Below are 23728 nucleotides of genomic sequence, written 5' to 3' on the forward strand. Positions count from 1 at the left end.
AGAAGTTTTGGACTTTTGCTTGTTGCCTCTTTGGGCTTTGCCATTTAATCATTACATGCATCAGCTACAGGGTTATAAAAGCATTGGAACTATGCTTAGTTAACATTTATCCAATGAAATGACTTGGGTATATGTTATACTTGTGTATCTTCAGACCAACAGGGACATTGTTTTGGAAAATCTTTTGAGATCTCTTAATAAAATTATGCCAGTTATCTTAATTTGACATATCTTTTCTAATAAATAGAGTTAAAAATATAATACCAGAATTAAACACTCAAAATCAAAATAGGGCGTATTTGATATATTAAATATGTTAATAGTGTCTAGAAATGTTAATAGACACTAGAATAGTATCTAGAAATAGTGTCATGGTAAATTTGGTTATTATTATTATTGGTTTTTGTAATACAGAATGAATACCTAAGGTACATCCTGAAAAATGGACCTGTAATATACTACTGCTGACTGTGTAGGAGGAATAAATGGAACTCATATTAATGTACTTTTAAAAAAGTATTTAAAGTATTAAAAATATTTATGGTCTGGTTTCTCTTCAGAATGACTATATCTTTTTGCCTTTTACTAAAGTATTAAAAATATTTAATCCATATGAATTTTTCAAAGTTTACTTCAGCAATAGTAATATTATTACTAGTAAAATGGAGTTATTACTATATCTGGGTACTGTGCTAGGACCTTTTTTTCATTATTTTATTTAATATACATAATATTTGTATGAGGTATTATCATTACCCCTGCAAAGATCAGGATATTGAGGCCAAGGCAGATTAAATGACTTGTCCAAGATAATTTTGTAAGTAAGTAGTTGGGAGACAATTAGACTTTACTGTCCAGGCATTGGTAAACAATGTAATACAGCTATCTCTCAAAGACAAATTGTGTGATTATGTTATTATTCTTTGAATGAATTTCAAAAGAATTCAGAATACACTGAAAAGACTAGCAAAAAACATTTAGGGGAGCTGAATTTGTAATTTGATGGATTTTCTCTGGACATATATCAGCAGGTACTAGCAGATGCTCACACACAATTATGAATATTACAGAGACTTAGATAAAATTCAGTAAGCTACCTTAGTTGTTTATTTTGCTATTTACTCCTTAATGTTCTTGTTTACTTGCACTGTCACTTCTCATATTTTTTTTCTTTAAAGTTGTTTTGAAGCAAGGTCCAGGTTGATATGAACTATGATATTATATGGCATGCAGTGTGTAAGGTTTATTACATATGAAATACAGAAAAGAGAAAGGTGAAAATATGGAAAAGAAGGAAAATAACTAGAAAATAAACAAAAATAAGAACTGCTAACTTGGAATCAGAGAGGAAATTGGTCATCACAATTGTAGGGCCTTAGAAAACTTCCTCTGTTACATTTGTTTGATTAGAACTGTTTGTCAGAGAAAAAAAGCATTTTATATAGCCCCATCTGCTTAACATCCATGAAAAATTCACGTCTTCATTTCTTTGGGTTTTAAATGTGAGACTAGGAAGAGAATGGATCTAGAAAACCTGTGGAATGATGGCAGTAGGGATTACCAACAAAGGGACAGTTGGAATGGCAAGGAACCATTCTGAAGTGGGAGCTAGGCAGGTGGCTAGTGTGGAAGGAATACAAGATGAAGAATAGTGATGAGGCCGGGTGTGGTGGCTCACGCCTGTAATCCTAGCACTTTGGGAGACCGAGGTGGGCAGATCACCAGAGGTCGGGAGTTTGAGATCAGCCTGGCTAACATGGTGAAACCACGTCTCTACTAAATATACAAAATCAGCTGGGCGTGGTGGCACCTGCCTATAATCCCAGCTACTTGGGAGGCTGAGGCAGGAGAATCGCTTGAACCCGGGAGGTGGAGGTTGGAATGAGTCAGAATCGAGCCACTGCACTCCAGCCTGGGTGACAGAGTGAGACTTGGTCTCCAGAAAAAAAAAAAAAAAAAAAGAATAGTGATGAGACTCAACAACAAAATTGAGTCCATGGTGAGTTTGGAGTTTGTAAAACTGGAAATAGGAAAATACATTCAATTGAAAAGTTATACCAGAGTAAATTTATTGTGCAGATATAATTTAATAGAAACTGTTGCAAAATAAATTTGTTACTTTTGTAACATAATTAATGTTTTCTATTCTAGTTATTAATGTTATCTAGATGAAGTTGCTCAAGAAGTGGCTGGTTTACACTCTACTAGTCCAGTTCAGGTGTTAGCCACAGTCCTTTTGTATATCACCTGATGAAATGGGAGAGTTCCTTGATTCCCCTCACAGAATGTGTGACAGGGCTGTGGTTTGCCTGCTTGGTTGGTCATCGCTGCTGCTCAAATCCTGCGGGGAGGGGGAGCACACAGACGGACAGGTGCGGGAGCCCAAGTGGGCGTGTGTTGCAGTGTGCCCTTGTAGCCTTACCCTCTGTGGATGGCTTGATGTTAACAAGCTCAATGGACCCTCTGCCTTTTCACAAGGGTAGAGGGCCAGTGTGACAGCTTTCTGTATCCTGAATTCTTGCCCAGCATCCCAGAAGTATTGGGTCACACATGGGCTTGAAGGAAGAACTCAGGGTTTTATTGAGTGGTGGAGGTGGCTCTCAGCAGGATGGATGGGGAGCTGGAAGAGGGACAGAGTGGGAAAATGATCTTCCCCCGGAGTTTGGCCGTACAGTGGCTGAACTCCTCTCAGTGTTCAGATGTTCCTCCTCTTCTCACTTTCTCTGCCATGTCATTCTGCCATTCATCTATTTGTCTCATCTCTTCATCTGCTTCTGGAGCCTGGGATTCAGGGTTTATATGGGTACAGGATAGGGTGTGTCGCAGGCCAAAAGGCAACTTTTTAGGTGCAAAAACAGGAATGCTTGTCCCCATCTAGGGCCACAGGTCTCTAGGCTTGAGGGTGAGGCCTTTACCGGGGAACTGCACTCTTCTACCCAGTGTTTCCCTGTCTCCCGTCCGTATCACTGTAACAGTTTTGATACCAGGAACATATTTCTAAAGGCCTTGGAAGATAATACACAGCATCAAAAGATACATTAATTAGGATTCTAAACCCCAGCCATTGTAACTGTCCTTAATTATTGTGAAGCAGCAGAAAATAACAAAAAAAAAAACATGTTCCACACTCTAGCAGAATATAGTTAAATGTAAGCAGGGGTGAGTTTATTGGTGTATGATAATTAGAAGGGATGGTTTACCCTATAAATGTGGCCATGAAGAACAGTATAAATATGCTATCTCTGTTACTGCTGGTACAAAAAAGGCCTGTGAAACCCAGTGTAAACATTTGGTAGGCAGGAAAAGGGCTCTGGACTATGGAAGACCAAGAAGTGAACACTTTCATTTCACCTAGACTCATGAGTGCTGTTGATTCTGCTGTATCGGCCTTGTGGGCTACAGTTTCCTTCTTCATTACTGCTACTCCCTATAGCTCATAAAGTCCTCCTCATGATTTCCACTGGACTAAAATATAGCATAGTTCTTCCTGGTCTAGATTACCCTCTTGGAAATGCACAAATAATGGATAAGAACTGTGAACAAGAAGATTCCGTAGGATTCAACCTATCAGAGAGGACCTTGAAGTTCCGCTTTATGAGCCTGCAGGCAAAGAGTGATCTTTTACCTCTCAAGCAGCCTCTGGTCATCTGCCTTTGAGCCATCAGGATGCCGATGTCTTCTCTTCCAGCAGCTATTTTGTCTCACATGACAGCTATTAACAATGTGCCTCCTCCTCCACTTCACAGTATACCAAGTGAGTGGGAAATACTTTGATGCTCTCGTTCATCTACCATTGTTTTCAGTGGTTCTTACCCCAGCTATGAAAATTGGGGATATTTCAGGATTGATAGGGACATTGGGAATCTTATTGACAGTGCTGAGGAATGGAAAGAACATAGATGTGTAAATCCTGCTTGGTCTACTTGAAGTCATTTCAGTACTCTAGGTCTTAAGTATTTTTTCTTTGTAAAATGAAGATCTTTATGAACTCTTAGAGCTTCAGGTACATTGAAATATTTCTAAAGACGAAAGAAAACAAAGGCTTAGAGAGGCCACATGTTCCACCAGCTATCAGGTTCCTTTTTCTAGCAGATCTTCTACTCCATACCAAGAGTTGGTCCTACTACCCTTAATGGGATAATTAATACTTAATATTCTCTAGGAGAATTCCCATTTCAGTTTGACAAGTAAAAAAAGGTAATTCCTACTATTCTGACTGTGAAATTTATTCCTATTTAACTTTTTTATTTTCTACTCTTATAAGAATTAAGTATAGAACTAGATATTTCAAAGTTTATATAATTGACAGTATTTTCTCATTTTATGTAATTAGTCTAAACCTGTAACATTTTCTTAAGATTGTAAACACTTCTTATGGCCATCGAATTTATAGATTTAGTATTTGAACACCATCATTCTGACTAGCAATATGTATGAGTTCCAGTGTTAGTTAAGATTTTTAAAAAATATCTGGATAACAAAGGTAATAATTGTGATCCTTTTCAACTTCAATAAAGCATTAACTCTTATTTTATTATTCATTGGGCAGATTTATAGTATTGATTTGAAGAAGCTAAGCCATCCATCCTTTTCCCTTCCTGTGAGAGTTAATTTCTCCAAATACATTTTAAAAAATTAATGCTCATAGTCTCCAGGTTAAAAGGTATCACAGGTGGCAGTTGATACTCCTTGAAGGGGTACACTGATGTCTTGAATAGTGTTAGACAAAATCCTTATGTTAAACAAAATTAATTCCATTTGTATTATTGTGAAAATAATCTTGCATCTGGTCAAAGTTTTCTATTTCTACTTGAGTGGAAATAAGAATTAAGTGCAATTTTGCTGAAAAAACACAGCTTCTACTATTCATGTTTTATTTGTGAAAAAGAAAATAAAAGTCACCATAAAATAATATTTTTTAAAAGCCCAGGAAACTCGGTAGCTGGGAGTTAAAAGATCAAATTAATTTAGAATCAATGAGATGAGATTTGTGCTACCCTCTGTAGTGCCTCCCAAGGACACTTAACTTCTGTGAAGTGATTAAAAGATGAAAAATCAGCAGCAATTTAGATCTCAGAACTGAATAGAGCATAATGGAAAGCGGTGGAGCTCCCAGTGTTCTCTTTAGAGGTTCCCACTTGATGTTTCTATATCTGCGACTTCTCTTTGAGGACGTGCCCTGCTTGCCTTAATAACTGTGTCTTTTTGCTAACTGTAGCAAGACAACAATTTTCCTTAGCAAACTAAAATAAGTAAGAATGAAAATTCCAAGAAGGAATAACAGGTGGGAAAAAGGTTGAATGTTTGTGTCCATTTCTGTGTCTATATGGTCAATGATAGTCCCAATGGAATGTGCCATCATAAAATTCAGAAGTATTGAAAAATTTTTTTCTTCACCTTAATTTTTTAGGATAAAAGTCAAAATTTTAATCCCAAGGAGGAAAGATGGATGTTTTATTGTAAAGCAAACGTTTAGTCTTTTTTTTCCTAATACTGTTATAACTATTTTGATGTACTTTTTGTCAAACCATTTTGAGTGGCATTTAGAAATTAAGCTATGGGAACTTAAATGGGAGCTTGATGGTACCTGGGACTTCAGGCAGGAAACAGGAAATGGTGAAGTAAATTGCCATGCCTTGCAAATCACATCTCTCCACTAGATGTCAGGCTTGGTCTCCCCTGAGTCTCAGGCTACTGCTCTATCTGCCTATTTCAGAAATTAGTCCTGTTATTTGTTCCATGTTACCAATCCTTCAGCCAACTGAAGATGCTGGTCCTCCAGCATCTTTCACAGAACTGATCTCTGGTCTTCCTTCCAACATATATTGTGAACTAGATTTATTTGTCTGATAGGATGATTAAACTTTTTGATCACTTTACACTCAAAAGCTGTCAGGGTTCTACTCTCCTTTAAAACTTAGATTACAATCTATTTTCCAGAATTTGGCATTTAAATCTTTCATGATTAAGCTAAAATCTGTCTCTCGTGCTCTAGATCTCATTCTTCCATTGATGTAACTCTCCACTACAGCTAAAACACTTTGTTATTCCTTAAGCCTATCTACCAATACTGATTAGAGGTACAGGAAGATTTCAAAGGTTAAATTAAACATTCAGATGGACACACTTGGCAAATATGTAAAGTTACACCTTTCCATAAGGACACTGTTAGGGGTTTCCCTTCTGTGGAAGAAGTCTCCAGATGCCTAGGCTGCAGCCCACACAGCTAGCCCTCTTTGGCCACCCACATAGTAGCTCAGGTTCAAGGTAGTGAGAGTCACATAGAGCAGATGCTGAATTGCCCTGGCTTAAAACCCTCATAAACCATCGTTTTTAATAAAAATTCCAAAGGCACTGCTTCCAAGTTTCCTGTAAGAAATCTCTCAATTACAAGAGTTAAAGTACTCAGGGTAGCTCATTTCAGTGACTGCTCATCAGGTATTCGTATATCATCTGTAGTGCTTCCTAGTCCAAATGCAAGTCATCGATCTAAGATCATTGTTATCATAAGCAATGTTGCCTAACAGCACTGTTAACTGTACCTTAATCTGGCCTATAAGGAACAGAGCTGGAGGGTTCTCATGCTGACAGGAAAAATATTCCTTTAATTACACCATCATAATCTTCACCATACTGTCATGCCTTAGCTCATGTTTCCTGTGTTTGGGGTTCCCTTTGCTCTTCCTCTATTTGTTCTTATCATTTCAGTTCTTCAGAGTTTTCCTAAATTACTTTAATCCCCCAAAGACTCTCCTGGCTTTTCCAGTATGAAGAAATTATATATACTATTTTAATATATTTGTATTTATTAATTATAGTCACATTTTGTATAATCACATTTATAAAATTTTTATGTAGTCACTATAGAGGCAGAAGTAGGATTATTGGATCATATGGTAATTCTATTTCTAATATTTTGAGGAACTTTCATACTGCTTTCCAAAATGACTGTATTAATTTACATTCTCACCAACAGTATATCAGGGTTCCCTTTCCTCCACTTTCTCTCTAACACTTATCTTTCGTTTTTTTGATAGTAGCCATGTTAACAGGTGTGAGGTGGTATCTCGCTGTGGATTTAATTTGTATTTCCCTGATGACTAGAGATATTGACCATTTTTTTGTTGGCCATTCATAGGTCTTATTTCGAAAAATGTCTGTTCAGGCCCTTTGCCCATTTTTCAAGTTGGACTGTGTGTTTTCTTGTTACTGAATTGAGTTCCCTGTATATTTTGGATATTACCACTTTATCATAGGTATAGTTTCCAAATATGTTCTCCATTCTGTGGGTTGTCTCTTCACTTTGTTAATTGTTTCCTTTTCTGTGCAGAAGCTTTGTAGAGTGATGTAATCTCATTTATCTACATTGACTTCTGTTCCCTGTGCATTTGAGAAAGCTGAGGCAGGAGGATCGCTTGAGCCCAGGAATTTGAGGTGAGTTTCAGTGAGCTACGATCATGCTACTGCACTCCAGCCTGAGCAACAGTGCGAGACCCTGTTTTTGTTGTTGTTGTTGTTGTTTTAGATTTTTTTTTTTTTTTTTTTTTTTTGAGATGGAGTTTCGTTCTTGTTGCCCAGACTGGAGTGCAATGGCGTGATCTCGGTTCACTGTAACCCCTGTCTCCCAGGTTCAAGCTATTCACCTGCCTCAGCCTCCCAGGTAGCTGGGATTATAGGCATGTGCCACCACACCCGGCTAATTTTGTATTTTTAGTAGAGACGGGATTTCTCCATGTTGATCAGGCTGGTCTCAAACTCCCAGTCTCAGGTGATCTACCCGCCTCGGCCTCCCAAAGTGCTAGGATTACAGGCGTGAGCCACCACACCTGGCCAAGACTCTGCTTTTTGAAAAAGGATTAATTTGTGGAGAATTGACATATTTATAATATTGGGTCTTCCTACTCAATAACTGGTATCTTTACAATGCTCAGTCTTCCTACTTCTCAGGCTCAATGGCTCACACCTGTAATCCCAGCATTTTGGGAGGCTGAGATGGGAGGATCCCTGGAGGCCAGGAGTTTGAGACTAGCCTTGGCAACATAGTGAGACCCTGTTTCTACCAAAAAATAAATCCATAAATAAATAAATCTTCCCTCGAATTTATGTAAGTGTTCTTGTATGCCACTAAATAAAATTTATTCCTGGGTATTTTATCTTTTTTCTATTATGAATGATATCTTTTTCTAACTGTAAAGTCAGTATGTGAGAAATATTAAATTTAAATTTTTAAAAAACTTTTGAAATAATCATAATCTTACAGATGTTGGAAGTTCAGATTAAACGAACTTATTTTTCTAGAGCAATTTGACATTCCATCATCCCCATATTTTAGTGTGCATTTTAAAAAAAATTGTTACATAATTACAACTATCAAGATCAGGAAAATTAACATTGATACATTACTGTAATGTAATCCTTGGACCCCATTCAAATTTGGCCAGTTGTTCTGATAATGTCCTTTCTAGTAAAACAATCCAATTCAAAATCTCATGTTTTTCTGGTCAATCTGTCTGTTTTATGCCAGCACCATACTGTTATGATAGCTTTGTATTTTGAAATCAGACAGTGTGATACTTTTAGCTTTGTTCTTTTTTCTTGAGATTGCTTTGACTCTTCAGGATCTTGCTGTCTTATCTCTTCAATTCTTTCAGTCTGGAATAGTTTCTCAGTTTTCCTTGACTTTCATGACCTTGATACTGGGAGACTACAAAGCAGTTATTTTGTAGAATATCTTTCAATTTGGTTTGTTTGATATTTCCTCATGATTAGATTTGAGGTAGACATCTTTGTCAGCAATATCACAGGAGTGATTTCATGTTCTCCTTCCATCTTATCAGGGGCCATATGATCTCAGTTTGTCCCACTCTTGATGACATTCACTTTAATAATGATTAAGGTGATACATAGAGAGCTTTCCAGTTGTAAATGTACTCTTTTCTCTTTTTAAGTTAGTATGTTTTGTGAAGATGTATTTTAAGGCGTATGAATATTCCATCTCTCATGAAATATTAAATAAATACATTGACCATTCTTTATTTGGGTTAAAAAATAAAAATTAAATATAGGAACTCTGGGGTTTCTATTTTATTCAAAGAGTTTTAAGGAGTTATTTTTATTATGTATTTTGATCACATTGTTCATAGTTTGGACAGTGGGAGCCACTTCAGGTTGGTTTGAGTATTTCTTTGCTTCTGACACGATGAGATTTTTCAAGCTCTTTTCATGCTTTCTTTGTCTGATCCCTGGAATCAGCCATTTTCCCTAAGAGCCCTGTTTTATTTTAATGAAAATTTAAGACCTGGGTGCTCTGTCCGTCATTGATCTTAGGATGCCGTTGCTCCCAGGCCCTCTCAGTGGACAGATTTAGGGAATACAAATTCACATTTATATTTGTTTGTAAATCAATTTATATATATATATATATATATATTAAAAATTCTGAGTTTACACTGATTTCTTTAATCCTAATGCAGCACCACAGGCTCATTCTTATCTTCTCCCTTTCTGTATTTCTAACTCCCATCTCTGAAGTGATAAAGCTTTCTCCTGTTAGCTTTAACATAACACTTTTGAGTAGTTTCCTTGTTTGTAATCTATCTTCCATATTCACTGCCATCCATTCTGACGTTTAGCTCTGGGACACTCCCTCTGTCTCACACCCCACAACTGTCCTCCTTACCCGGTTGTTCTGAGACTCTGCACAGTCCCACCTTAACGTGGATGCCCTCCACACCCTGGTCTTGGATGCTGTGATACCTTACCTTTCACCCCACCTACTCCTGGCGTAGATGTCTACCATCTGCTGCTGTCACATTGGTTTTAGGACTCACTGTTCAAGGAAAAGGGCAAGCTATTGAATTAGTTACTTCTGGAATAAGCCACTTTGGCAAGTACTCTAATGGGTTTCTGGTCTAGGTACTTTTTAAAATCTATATAATTACAGTAATAGCAAAAACTGATTTGTATCTTTCTAATTTCTAAATCTTGTGCATTTCTTTTATTAAATTGTGTCCTTTGGTACTTTCAGAAATTTGTAGCACTAATATATATCTTTATCTCATTCTTGAATTTATTGCTATTGCTTCTGGTGTTTCAACATTAAACATGATTCTGTCTTTTGGTTTGATCTACTTACCAGCTTAAAAAAATAAACTTTTTTCAATTTAAGCTGCTAAGAACTATGTTGAATTTTACTAAATACTTTTTCTGTATTTAGGGAGATTATAATTTTAAAAATTTCAGCTTATTGTGGAAAATTATATTGCTATATTCTCTAATTGAATTTTCTTTGATTACTTGGATAAATCTTACTTTGTTGTATGATCTTTGTTAATAGGTTGCTGGGCACCATATCCTCATATATATTTTTGGAAAATATTCATGTGTATTTGTGAGATTAATCTCTGGTTTCCTTTTTCATGTTTTGTCATATTTGCATCTAATTGTTTTGCTTGCTTCACCAAATTTGAAAACTTTTCTATGTTTCAATATTTAACAAGCATATGTATTGTCTCTTCCATGAAGATTTGATGGAATCCACTGTGATAATGCCTTGTTTGATGCCTCTGTGTGTGTGTGTGTGTGTGTGTGTGTGTGTGGTGGAGGAAAACTGCTTTGAGATTATTCCCCATTTTTTTCAAGGCAATTAATTTACTTAGGCTTTTCTCTTTCTTCTAATGTCAAATATAAGTAATATACATTTTCCTTAAAAAATCATTTTTGTTTAGTTTCAGTTTTTTTGACCTTACATCTTTGTGTAAAACATTCTTTTCTAATTTCTTTTTAATGATATATACTGTTAGTTCCCAATTTTCTTATGTTGAGTACTTATGCCATTCTTTTTGTTTAGATATGCCTGTGGTTTACTTTTTCCTTTCCAAAGAACCAGCTCTTGATTTTTACTTTTCTGTATTTTTTCTGTTTTATAAATTTATTCATTGCTTTTCTTTGTTTTCTCCTTTCCATTTTTCTTACGTATTTTAATTTTCTTGTACTAACTACTTGAGTTAAAAGCTAATTTTTTATTTTATTCTCTCTTCTTGTAATATCAGTCATTTTTTTCTTCAGAGAAATACATATTTTAACTATATTCCATAGGTTCATGAAAGGCTTCACTATTTTTACTTTATATTTTATAGTTTTAGTTTTAATATCTTCTTGATTTAAGAATAAAATTTGGTACATGATTAATATATGTAAAATCTACATCCTTAGCAATTCATTTCCTATTTGATTTTTGTTTGATGACAAAGGGAAGTTATTGGAGTTTATTTTGCCTCCATTTATACCTGCAATTTTTGCTTTATGAATTTTGATGGTATATAATTTGGGAACAAAAATGTTTAATAGCTTGATTCTATACCTAAATCAAATGTCTATTTCTTGATTTATCAACTTTAGACAATGCATATTTATAACCTAGTATAAAATGAGAAAAATTTCCCTCTTCACATGTTGATTTTGTTACAACAAATATTTAAGTCTTTGGTCAGTTATATTCATATCTTTAAATATTATTAAATATTATTTTTAATATTTCTTAAACTGTAACTATTAATTATCTACTTTGTAAGGGAATATGTACAGATATATATTACATTTTCTCCTCTTCTCTGCTGAAACTTCACATTTGTTACTCATTATTTATACTATCTCCATTATAACCTATGAATAAGTTATTTATGTTAATGTTTACAAAATTTGCCTACACTTTATTAGTATATTTGCATCCTATTTAAGTCTTAGTTGTATGGGTATGTGATTTCTTCACCCAGTGCTTACTAGGCTAAATTTGATATCCAAATAATATCTCTGAGGTTTCATATCTATTAGTTGGGGAATAAAATTCATGAGTCATATTTTTTTCTTCCCTGAGGTTGCCCTACTCTTTGCCAGGACATTGCTGTGAAGCCTGTGACCAAAGTTTTTCACACTTGTAGAAGGCTTCCTCTTTTGGCTTGCTGCTAAAATAATTATTTCTTTATCTTTGAAATATGGTAACAATTAGTTGCTAATCGAGTAACACCTAGAACATCTCATCTTTTTGTAAATCATGTATCATGATTTCTCTTTGCCTTTCTGAGTCATGGTATTATATTTAATTCTCCAGATTCAAGTGTTTATATAAGAAAAGTATTCTTGCATTATATCTGAGCATTTTTTGTCTACTCTTATTTCTGTTTGCTTACTCAGATATCATTTTTACATATAGTATCTGCTCCCTATTTTCATTTGTTATTTTCTCCTTTCTTTATATATTTCCTATTTATTTGAATGTATTAGCCTCTGTGTCTATGGCTATATTTTCTTAAATCTTTGTCATTTTTGCAGTTTCCCATGTGGATTTTATTCCTGTTATTTTATCTTCCTCTTATTTCCTGAATATTGCCTGCTTGTAATTTCTTTCTGTTTTCCTATTTATGGTTAATGCCATGTAATCTTGTTTTTCTTTCATCAAAGCTGTGTGCGCGTGTGTGTGTGTGTGTGTTTGTGTGTGTGTGTGTGTGTGATGGAGAAGCACAGATTTTTGCTTATTTCCTGGCATAATTATTATTCTAGTGCATACTGCATACTATTTGATTTTTATTTGCTATTATAAATTAATCATTTTTACCTTTTCCCTTAGAGCATATTGTGCTTAGGTTCCAGGATTATTAAATGGTTATTTTTTGAAGGCAGATTACTTGTTAGAAAATAAATGGTGGTGGAGAGTGCACTAGTTCAGCAGTCAGATGGAATTTTCTTGAATGTTAATGTTGAACACTTTTCATCAACTCTGTTCTGTTCTCTTCCCTAAACAATATGCTCCTAATTTGTGCTGTCATCATTTATATTCCAAAGGTTCTGTGTAGTTATTTGGCCATAATCTATTTTTTTTTCAGTGACTGAGATCAGCTGCTTCTGTGTTGATTGCCACTTAACATTGTCCCCTGTATTATCACAACTTTATTCTGAAAAAAAAAAAATGAGTGTTATGTGGGACCGTTGTTTAACCCTGCCTTTCATGAATGTCACTGGTTCAAGGATATCCCCTTAGACTGTCCATGTCTGAGCATCTTCCCATTTCAAGTAAGGTTTAGTGGCTGCATCCTTCAGAGCTGTATCAGCTTCCCCTGGAGAACTCTTCCTATTTCCTCAAACAAGAATAGCATGCATTTTCTCTTGTACTTCTTTTACAGTTTATTGATGTTTCACTATTTGGTTGATATTATTCAGAATTCATAGTTAGAAAATATGGTTAATCCTCAGTTTTACTGAAGATCAGGCTCCTTCCCCAAATTTTTATTTTTTACTCTTTATGTTATTTAGTGGGCTGTTTGTCATGATGAATAGATTTTCAATGCCAAAAAATGACATTGACTTGATGTTCAATCTCATGTAGATGGGAGATAAAATAATTAAAATATGATCTTCTGCAAGAAGCAGGGTGTTTTTAGATTTTTGAAAGTATTCCTTTAATAACATTTTTATTTCCACTTATCTGCCGTTGTTATTTTTCCTTGATTTGATTTTCATTGCATACAACTGATTCTCACCTGACAAATTAGAGTCACATTATTATTATTTATTCATTATAATTTACTAAATATTATTTAAATCCAATCATTATGGTAAGTTCTAGTGTTTTGGTTCAAGATGAATAGAAAATGGACCCTGTTCTAAGGGGATCATCATAAATCTGAAGAAATATAGATATAAATTAAAAAGTCATAAAGATATTTTTGCTTTAGTGCAGGTATTCTTGTGGTGCTATAAAAACACAATGGAAAATACATTTACCTTTTTCTATGGAAGATGAGTTTCAAAAAGTGGCACTGGTTAACTTCTGAGGTGGATCTAAAAGTATGGATGAGTTTTTTAAGTTGAGTAATGATCCAAAGAGAACATAATATCAAAAGGACAAGATATGTTAATGGAGCACCTAGAACATGTGTCGTTGAAAGATGGAGAGAATGAGGCTGGGCACTGTGGCTCATGCCTGTAATTCCAGCACTTTGGGAGGCTGGAATCCCATTATTTGGGTATATACCCAAATGAATATAAATCATTGTATTATAAAGACACATGCACATGGATCACGAGGTCAGGAGATCAAGACCATCCTGGCTAACACGGTGAAACCCTCTCTCTACTAAAGATACAAAAAAATTAGATGGACATGGTGGCAGGCGCCTGTAGTCCCAGCTGCTTGGGAGGCTGAGGCAGGAGAATGGTGTTAACCCAGGAGGCAGAGGTTGCAGTGAGCCGAGATTGTGCCACTGCACTCCAGCCTGGGCGACAGAACGAGACTCCGTCAAAAAAAGAGAAAAAAAGAAAGACGGAGAGAATGGGGGAGGAACTTAGCGGGTAGTGTTCAATGAGGTCACAGAAGTTAATTTAGGTACAATTATAAAAAGCATGTATTACATACAAAGGGATTTAAAGCAAGAAAGTTTAACAATCACATTAGAATTTTAGAAAGTACTGTGAGAGTAGACTGGAGGATGTGTTGGGGAGGAAGAAGCTGAAGTCAGGGACATTAGTTAGGAGATTATTGCAGTATTACAGACAAGATTCAAAGAGAACCTGAAATAAGATATCGAGCTGTGGCAGGCATGTGAATAATACTACTTCACAATGTACATGTCACACGGCCCTACTTGGTGACTTCTGATTAACGACAGTCCTTATTGTCATTGGGATTACAGGAGACACACAGTCAGTCTTTTGTATCTGAGGTTTCCCCATGCAGACTCAAACAACTTGGGATCGAACATATTAGAAAAAATAAAAAAAACTAGTAATACTACAATAAAATAGCATAAAATACAAAACAATACAGTATAACACTATTTAAATAGGATTTATATTGTATTAAGTATTAAAAGTAATCTAGAGAAGATTTATACTATATGGGAAGATGTGCATAGGTTATCTGAAAATATTATGCCATTTTATATGAAAGACTTGAGCATCTATGGATTTTTGTATTGGAGGAGTGAAAGAGGTGTCCTAGAACCAACACCCCATGGATATTGATGGAAAACTGTATTTTGAAAATATTTAGGATATATTTAAAAAGAGGTGGAATTGACAGTCTCTATAACACTTTGGCCCTGAAGAGGAAAGGGTAGAATAAGATCTCAAGATTGGTTATAGATACAACAACCAAAAGAGAAAACTTCAGGCCAATAACCTTTATGAACATCAATGAAAAAATCCTCAACAAAATATCGGCAAACCCAATCCAGCAGCACATCAAAAGCTTATCCACCATGATCAAGGAGGCTTCATCTCTGGGATGCAAGGTTGGTTCAACATATGCAAATCAAGGAATGTGATTCATCACATAAACAGAACTAAAGACAAAAACCACATGATTTCCTCGATAGATGCGGAAAAAGGCTTTTGATAAAATTCAACATCCCTTCATGTTAAAAACTCTCAATAAACTAGATATTGAAGGAACATACCTAAAAATGATAAGAACCCTATATGAAAAACCCACAGCCAACATCATACTGAATGGGCAAAAGCTGGCAGCATTCCTCTTGAACACCAGCACAAGACAAGGATGCCCTCTCTCACCACTCCTATTCAACACAGTATTGGAAGTTCTGGCCAGGGAAATCAGGCAAGAGAAGGAAATAAAGGGTATTCAAATAGTAAGAGAAGAAGTAAAACTATCCCTATTTGCAGATGACATGATTCTATATCTAGAAAACCCTATTGTCTCAATCCCAAAGCTTCTCAATCTTATAAGCAAAGTCTCAGGATACAGAATCAATGTGCAAAAATTGCTAGCATTCCTATACACCAACAACAGGCAAGCAGAGAGCCAAATCATGAGCGAATTCCCATTCACAATTGCCACAGAAAGAATAAAATACCTAGGAATACAGCTAACAAGGGAGGTGAAAGATCTCTTCAAGGAGAACTATAAACAACTGCTCAAATAAATCAGAAATGACACAAACAAATGGAAAACCATTCCATGCTCATGGATAGGAAGGATCAATATCATTAAAATGGCCATCTGCCCAAAGCAATTTATAGATTCAATGCTATTGCCATTAAACTGCCATTCACATTCTTCACAGAATTAGAAGAAACTGTTTTAAAATTCTTGTAGTATCAGAAAAGAGCCTCAATAGCCAGGCAATCTTAAGCAAAAAGAAAAAAGCTGGAGCCATCATGCTACATGACTTCAAACTATACTGCAGGGCTACAGTAACCAAAACATCATGGTACCAGTACAAGGACAGACACATAGACAAATGGAACAGAGTAGTGAACCCCAAAATAAATCCACACATCTATAACTATCTGATCTATAACAAGCCTGACAAAAATAGGTAATGAGAAAAAGATTCCCTGTTCAATAAATGGTACTGGGAAAACTGGCTAGCTGTAAGCAGAAGATTAAAACTGGACCCCCTTTTTTAACAGCGTATTCAATACTTAACTTAATATGGATTAAAGATTTAAATGTAAAACTCCAAACTATAAAAACCCTGTAAGACAACCTAGGCAATACCATTCAGAGGCATGGGCAAAGATTTCATGATGAAGATGCCAAACGCAATTGCAACAAAAGCAAAATTGACAAATGAGATCTAATTAAACGAGTTTCTTCACAGCAAAATAAACTGTCAGCAGAGTAAACACACAGCCTACAGAATGGGAGAAAAATTTTGCAAACTATGCATCTGACAAAGGTCTAATATCTAGCATCTATAAGGAACTTAAACAAATTTGCAAGAAAAAAAACAACCGCATTAAAAAGTGGGCAAAGGACATGAGCAGACATTTCTCAAAAGAAGACATAAATGTGGCCAACAATCATGGAAAAAAGCTCAACATCACTGGTCATTAGAGAAATGCAAATCAAACCACTGAGACACCATCTCACACCAGTCAGCTGTTATTAAAAAGTAAAAAAATAGGCCAGGCGCGGTGGCTCACGCTTGTAATCCCAGCACTTTGGGAGGCCAAGGTGGGCGGATCACGAGGTCAGGAGATCGAGACCACAGTGAAACCCCGTCTCTACTAAAAATACAAAAAATTAGCCGGGCGTGGTGGCGGGCGCCTGTAGTCCCAGCTACTCGGAGAGGCTGAGGCAGGAGAATGGCGTGAACCCGGGAGGCGGAGCTTGCAGTGAGCCGAGATTGCGCCACTGCCCTCCAGCCTGGGCGACAGAGCAAGACTCTGTCTCAAAAAAAAAAAAAAAAGTGAAAAAATAACAGATGCTGGTGAGGTTGTGGAGAAAAAAGAACACTTACACCCTGTTGATGGGACTGTACATCAGTTCAACCATTGTGGAAGACAGTGTGGCAATTCCTCAAAGACCTAAAGACAGAAATACCACTGAACCCAGCAATCCCATTATTTGGGTATATACCCAAATGAATATAAATCATTGTATTATAAAGACACATGCACATATATGTTCACCGCAGCACCTTTCACAATAGCAAAGACATGGACTCAATCTAAATGCCCATCAGTGATAGACTGGGTAAAGAAAATGTGGTACATAAATACCATGGAATACTATGCAGCCATAAAAAGAATAAGATTATGTCCTTTGCAGGGACATGGATGGAGCTCGAGGCCATCATCCTTAGCAAACAAACTCAGGAACAGAACACCAAATACCACGTGTTCTCACTTGTAAGTGGGAGCTAAGAGATGAGAACACATGGACACATAGAGGGGAACAACATACACTGAGGCTTACTGGAGGGTGGAAGGTGGGAGGAAGGATAGGATCAGAAAAAATAACTAATGGATACTAGGCTTAATACCTGGGTGATGAAATAATGCATATAACAAACCACCATGACACCCGTTTACCTATATAACAAATCTGCACACCCTGCATGTTCCCTGTAACTTAAAAGTTAAAAAAAATAGATTGGTGACAAAGTTATTATAAGTGGTAGGGATTTTCTTAATCCAGACAAAATTCAGGAGAGGATCATGTTTTATATGGCAAAATAAACATGGGAGAAATTTTGAGTGAAGTTTTGGTTATCTTGAGTTTGATTTTCCTGGGCAACATTCACGTGAATATTAGTGGAGCACTGGTTAGAGATCTGGGTTGGAGAGTTGGATTTGAGAATCTTAAGATCAGTGTGATCATTGAAGACATGAATGCAGATAAGATTATGCAAAAAGAGGATCTAAGCTGAGAAGAGAAAACAAGGGTAATGAGAATGGATTCTTGGCCAACATCAATGCTTAACAGAAGAAGATAGCATTCAATGGAGCAGTCTAATAAGGGGAAAGCAAGAAAGGAGAGAATGGTGTCACAAAAACCTAGTAAGAAGAAACTTCAGTGTCAAACATCACACAGGGCGTAGTAAGATGAAGACTGAAGAGGTTATTTGACTAGAATCTACAAGGTCTCTGATGATCTTAATGAAAAAAATTTCAAAAAATAATGAAGATTAATTATAGTAGATGGAAGAGTAAATTTGGGTTGGGGAAATAGAAAAGATAAACGTAGATTATTTTTTCCAAAAATGCTGGGTATAAAGAGAAGTTATTTTGATAATTTGTGGTAAAACATTGCCCCTTTCCCTTTTGTATGTTCCCCACCACTCCCCCACTGCCCCCATTTTCACTTCTCAGGTAATACAGTTCTATTTTAACATCTTAACCCACCCAGTCAATGAACAGGGACAATCTAGGCCCACTTGGGAATTGTCCCTGTCAGTGTGCCAGCGTTTATTAATAGAAGACTTTGACTGGGCATTATTCTTTTGCCTCTGAAGGTTTATTTAGTCACCCTTTTTGGGTGCCTGATGCCTATCTAATATTATATTATTTAAAGAAAAATTACCTTTGAGATTTTAGAAAACAAAAACTAGTTGAAAAATGGATAGATACACTACGAACCATTAACATAGGTATGTTTAGTGACCTCACTAGATAGGTTTAGACTTATTTTAAAACATACTCCTCCCTGTAATTAAATCACTAATTCAAGTATATAGGAAGACTTAGTCATGCTTATTGTCTCTGAAGGATCCTTTTCTTTATTTTCTCCCATCCAGCTTCTTGTTCAGTACTTCAGTCCTGTGCTAGAATTCACCTTCTACTTATTATTGTATAAGGGTTGCTATTCTTAATACAAAAAAGTTTGTTGCCAGTATTTCTGTTGCCATGGCTGCTGCTGAACTGCTTCTTTGTGCTCTAAAAATCATATTAAGCAAGGTTCCATTTATCATTGGATTATTAGAATATGTACTCTAAGTACTTTGAAGCCATTTTATGCTGTGTTTTCCAGCTAACTCTGCTCTGACATTGCTGCAGGATCATTGTGATATTTTTTTCTAGGGCTACGCTGTCCATCTCTTTCTTGCCTCCTAGCCACTCAGATAAGCCTGGTCTCTGAGTAAATCGTGGCTATGTATTTACAGAATTTCTAAGGCTTCACTTATTCTATTGCTTCCTCTTAGCTTTTTGCAAAAGGTATTTATATACCTCTTAAAGGAAAGCTTGTTGGGGAAAAATAGTTTAGTTACATGTAACACAAAAACCATTTCTAACTTCCATCACATGCATACTTAATTTACTATATGCACACATATGAAGATATATCTACCTTAAATAATCATTAACACATATAAATGATCATCAATATAACATTCAAACAAAACATTGGAATTTAATTGTTCTATTCCAATAATATACAGTGGGCCTTATATCAATAAAGATAATTGGTTTTTTAATTGCACAATGGGTTCCTAGTTAAAGATTAATTTTCTAACCCCTTTCCAGCACTCTTTCAAATATACTGTAGTCTAAACCCTTGATTTTAACCCTATTATAGGGTTAAGTCTTTTCTGCTTCTGTCAAAAGCCAGGCTAAGGCAAATTCATCAGGAAAAAGAAGACTGGAAAACAAATGTAAACTTTATGCTCTTTGAACCTCTTTAAACTTTATCCCTGTATTAAATTTGATGATAAGAAAAGCTCAACATCTGGTCTTTACAAAGTTACAATTTCATGTTGAAACCTTTGGCTTTTTTTCTTTTTAATGAAACTGCTTTCAAAGGCAAGATCCATTATGTTGCTCAACACCCTCCACAGAAAGAGCCTTGCAACAAATACCTCTCAGAACTGAGGATCAGCAAAGAGATGTTTTGATGAATTAAAGTGTTCTTCTACTAGGCTGTGAGTGCTATCCAGCCCATTCTAGTTTTGAGTTTACTTGGCTATTCCAAGCCTACTATGAAGCCTTGACCTCTACTGCTATAGCTTTTCTCAGGCAATGTTAATGTTAGATAAAAAGCAAAGTAGTAGTTTAATCTTTCTATTCTTTGCTAGCAATTCTTAATCTTATTTTCTCTGTTCTATAATTCTTATTTTTTGTCACCTGCTTTAAATGAAGAATAAAGAATATTTACTTTTTTAAAGCCTCCCTTTTTTGGTCAGAATTCCTCAAACCTTGACCTTTTTCCAAATCTCTGTGGCACCATCTCCCTTTCCTGTCCATATCATTCATCAGAGCTATTACTGACACTCTTCTTGAACACGATTAGAAAAATAGGCTAAATGAATACCTCATAGAAGTTCCTTCCTAATCTATGTATATAAAAATCTATGATTAAGATTTTATATATCAGAAATATTACTAGACTAAAAGGTAGTTTAGATTTATCTAAACTGACAGCTTGGTTCATTTAAAATAAATTATTCCATATGATGCTAAAACACAATTTGGTAATTTTTTTGTTTCTTAAGGCTTACCTGAGCAATGTGGGTAAGAAAATGCCTAAATCATGTAATCAGTATTTCCAAGTTTATTATGATATGATTTATATGGATAGCAATCAGTTGTCTGCTTAAGTTTCCCTTATTTCAATTTCTTATTTAGAAAAGCAGTATTTGTTATTGGTGATTAATACCAATTTGTTATTGGTGATTAATCTAAAGGATCACAAAATTTTTATACCAAGTCAAATTTAATGATTCAGAAAACTAAAAGTAAAACAGATAAATTTGGATGTCAAATTCCAGTTCTTCATAATTAGAATGTGGTCAGTGAATGCATTTTTTAACGTTTGAGAAATACATTAAACCACTGATTTTCTCAATAACTTTTCACTAAAGAAAGGAGTAATATGCCTAAGTGAGTATTTATTATTGCTTTTTTTTACAACAGTTCTAATAGCACTCATTCTTCTGCAGTAAGCAGAAGGCCATCACTGTAAAGATGCTATAATATGCAATACTCTATCTTCCTTTCCATCTAATTTGAAGGATGTCCGCCCATTCTGGCACTGAAGAAGAATGACAATTAGTTTGCTTTTTAGCTGTGATTACTATCTTTCTGCTCTTAAAGACTCCTTTATGATTTTCTTACATTTGATCTTTAGAAGGAATTGCAAACTGAATCCAGACACTGGAAGGTGCTCTGAAGAGGGGGAACAAAAGATGGGGACCTGCATAGAATTGAATAGGCCGACATAGGTAGGATTGAATCGAAGGGCAAGAGTGAAAGTGAGAGACCAAATTAAGAAAACTCTTACTCAAATTGTCATGTCTGAAGTTCTGAAACCAGTTCATCTTCTAACAGTATTGGATAGGGATTCTGCATGGCTTGCTTTAAGAGAAGTGACATTGTATGAACACAGACAAACTTCAGCATTTACTGGAAATAAAAAAAAAATGCCAGACCAGATTTGACATCAATAAAAAACATTAAATTCTTTCCTCACTTTAATCACCCTATGCAGTTCTACTTGTGTATTAAACAAAGACTGTTAATACCTCACTTCCATAGTCACTGAATTCTTTCACTATGATGAATGTTTGCAATTAAACTCTATTTACACACTTGCTTAATAAGATTATGGAAAATTACTCAAATTTTTAATTGATTTTTTTCAGACTTGAAAAAGTCTAAGCACATTAATTATAGCCAGTTGAATGCATTATGCCACATTAGAGGACAGCACAGGTAAGCTATTCATGCATTTCTTTTTCTGTCATTCAAATGAATATGGGTATTTTTGTTTTAGGGATAAAGTATAGTAATAAACCATTGCTGGCTCTCACAGGTACCTGATTTATCACACAGATAAAACAGTTGAAAACCTGGGGGTTATTTCTTCAGATTGAAGAGGCAGAATATATATGTCACATCTTAAGGAAACAATTTAGTGTGAAACAAACATAACTCATGTCTAGCTGGCCCTTTATAGTACTTAAAAAGCAGTCATAAGGGGAAAAAGCCTTAAGTGGTCGAAAACACACATACTGAGTGAAATAAGTACCTGAGCAGTGAATAGGGAATGCCTCGTTGAAATATACTGGAAACAGAGAACCAGGAAATATCACTGTTTCTTCTATTAGAATAAAGGCAGTAGGTTGGTATATTATCCTGGGATTTTTTATTGAAGATAAAATAAAAAATTAATAACCAAGGGGGGATGATATCACTTTGGATTTCTAAATTTTTGAATGCAAATTTTCCATCCTAGTAGACTACAAGCTCCATGAAGGCAGATTTATTTTATTTATTTTAGTGCTTCCTACTCCTTGACATTTTGCATAGAGTTCAATGTTTTGCACTGGATTTTATTTTGATGTTCAGTAAAAATAAGTATGTTCTGATGATTCAGAAAAATGTACAAGAATTTTCTGTGTTGATTATAAATAAGTTAGGATAGATACGGATTTATAGTGTTTTTTTGGTATTGTCTGGAGAGCGGATTATTTTTAAATATTACTTTTAATCGAGAAGTCTTAATTATATACATTTCTGTGATAAAATATGTTTTTGTATACGTATACAATGTGGAATAATTAAATCAAGATGATTAACATGTCCATGACTTCTCTTACTTTTTTGTGATGAGACATTTGAAATTTGCTCTTCTGGCTATTATATAAACAATACATTATTATTAACTATAGTCACTCTGTTGTGCAATAGGTCTTAAAATCTTTTTATTCCTGTATAATTGAATCTTTATACCCTTTCATCAACATCTCCACATTCCTCCCCAGCAACCTAGCTCCTAGTAACCACCATTCTACTCTCTGCTTCCACGACTTTCATGTTTTCAGATTCCAACTCTATGTGAGATCATATGGTATATGTCTTTCGGTGCCTGCTCTATCTTACTTAGCATAATGTCCTTGATGTTATTCATGTTGTTGCAGAAGAATTTCCTTCTTTTTAAGATTGAACAGTATTCCACTGTGCATAAGTACTACATTTTTTTAGCCGTTTATTAACTGATGGACATTTAGGTTGATTTCACATTTTGGCTATTGTGAACAGTGCTGCAATAAACATGGGAATGCAGATATCTCTTCAACATATTGATTTCAGTTTCTTTGGATACATACCCAGAAGTGAGATTCCTGCATCATATGTTAATTCTATTTTTAGTCTTTCTGAGGAAACTCCATACTGTTTTCTGTAATGGCTGAACTATTTTACATTCCCACTAACAGTTTACCTGTATGAGGGTTCCTTTCAGTTCAGGTCCTCATCAGTACTTACCTTTCTTTTTGATAACAGCCATTCTAACAGATATGAGGTAGTATCTCACTGTGGCTTTAGTTTTCATTTCCCTATTGATTAGTGCTATTGAGCATTTGTTATTTTTTTTTTTCATGAATACATCGGCTATACATATGTCTTCTTTGGTAAAGTAGGTGTTCAAAAACTCTGTCCATTTTAAATTGTTTTCTATTTCCCTTGCTACTGAGTTGTTTGAGTTCCT

At 35.3% G+C, this 23728-nt stretch overlaps 1 protein-coding gene across 7 annotated transcripts in view; it reads left to right on the forward strand.

Moving 5' to 3' along the window:
• Positions 1-3586: 3586 nt before the first annotated feature.
• Positions 3587-23728, forward strand: part of CNBD1 (cyclic nucleotide binding domain containing 1) — a 757690-nt gene continuing 737548 nt past the window's right edge. For 5 of the 7 annotated variants that reach the window (XM_055286698.2, XM_063643392.1, XM_055286704.2 and 2 more), the window contains exons 1-2: positions 3588-3754; positions 21882-21951. In XM_055286698.2, coding sequence (XP_055142673.1) covers positions 3667-3754; positions 21882-21951 — 158 coding nt within the window. In that variant the 5' untranslated portion in view covers positions 3588-3666. Of the gene's footprint in view, positions 3755-21881; positions 21952-23728 lie in introns of all 7 variants that reach the window. The other 2 variants (XM_055286700.2, XM_055286699.2) reach the window with 1 other exon arrangement.

This window comes from Symphalangus syndactylus, chromosome 7 (genome assembly GCF_028878055.3).
Source record: "Symphalangus syndactylus isolate Jambi chromosome 7, NHGRI_mSymSyn1-v2.1_pri, whole genome shotgun sequence".
Classification (NCBI taxonomy): Eukaryota; Metazoa; Chordata; class Mammalia; order Primates; family Hylobatidae; genus Symphalangus; species Symphalangus syndactylus.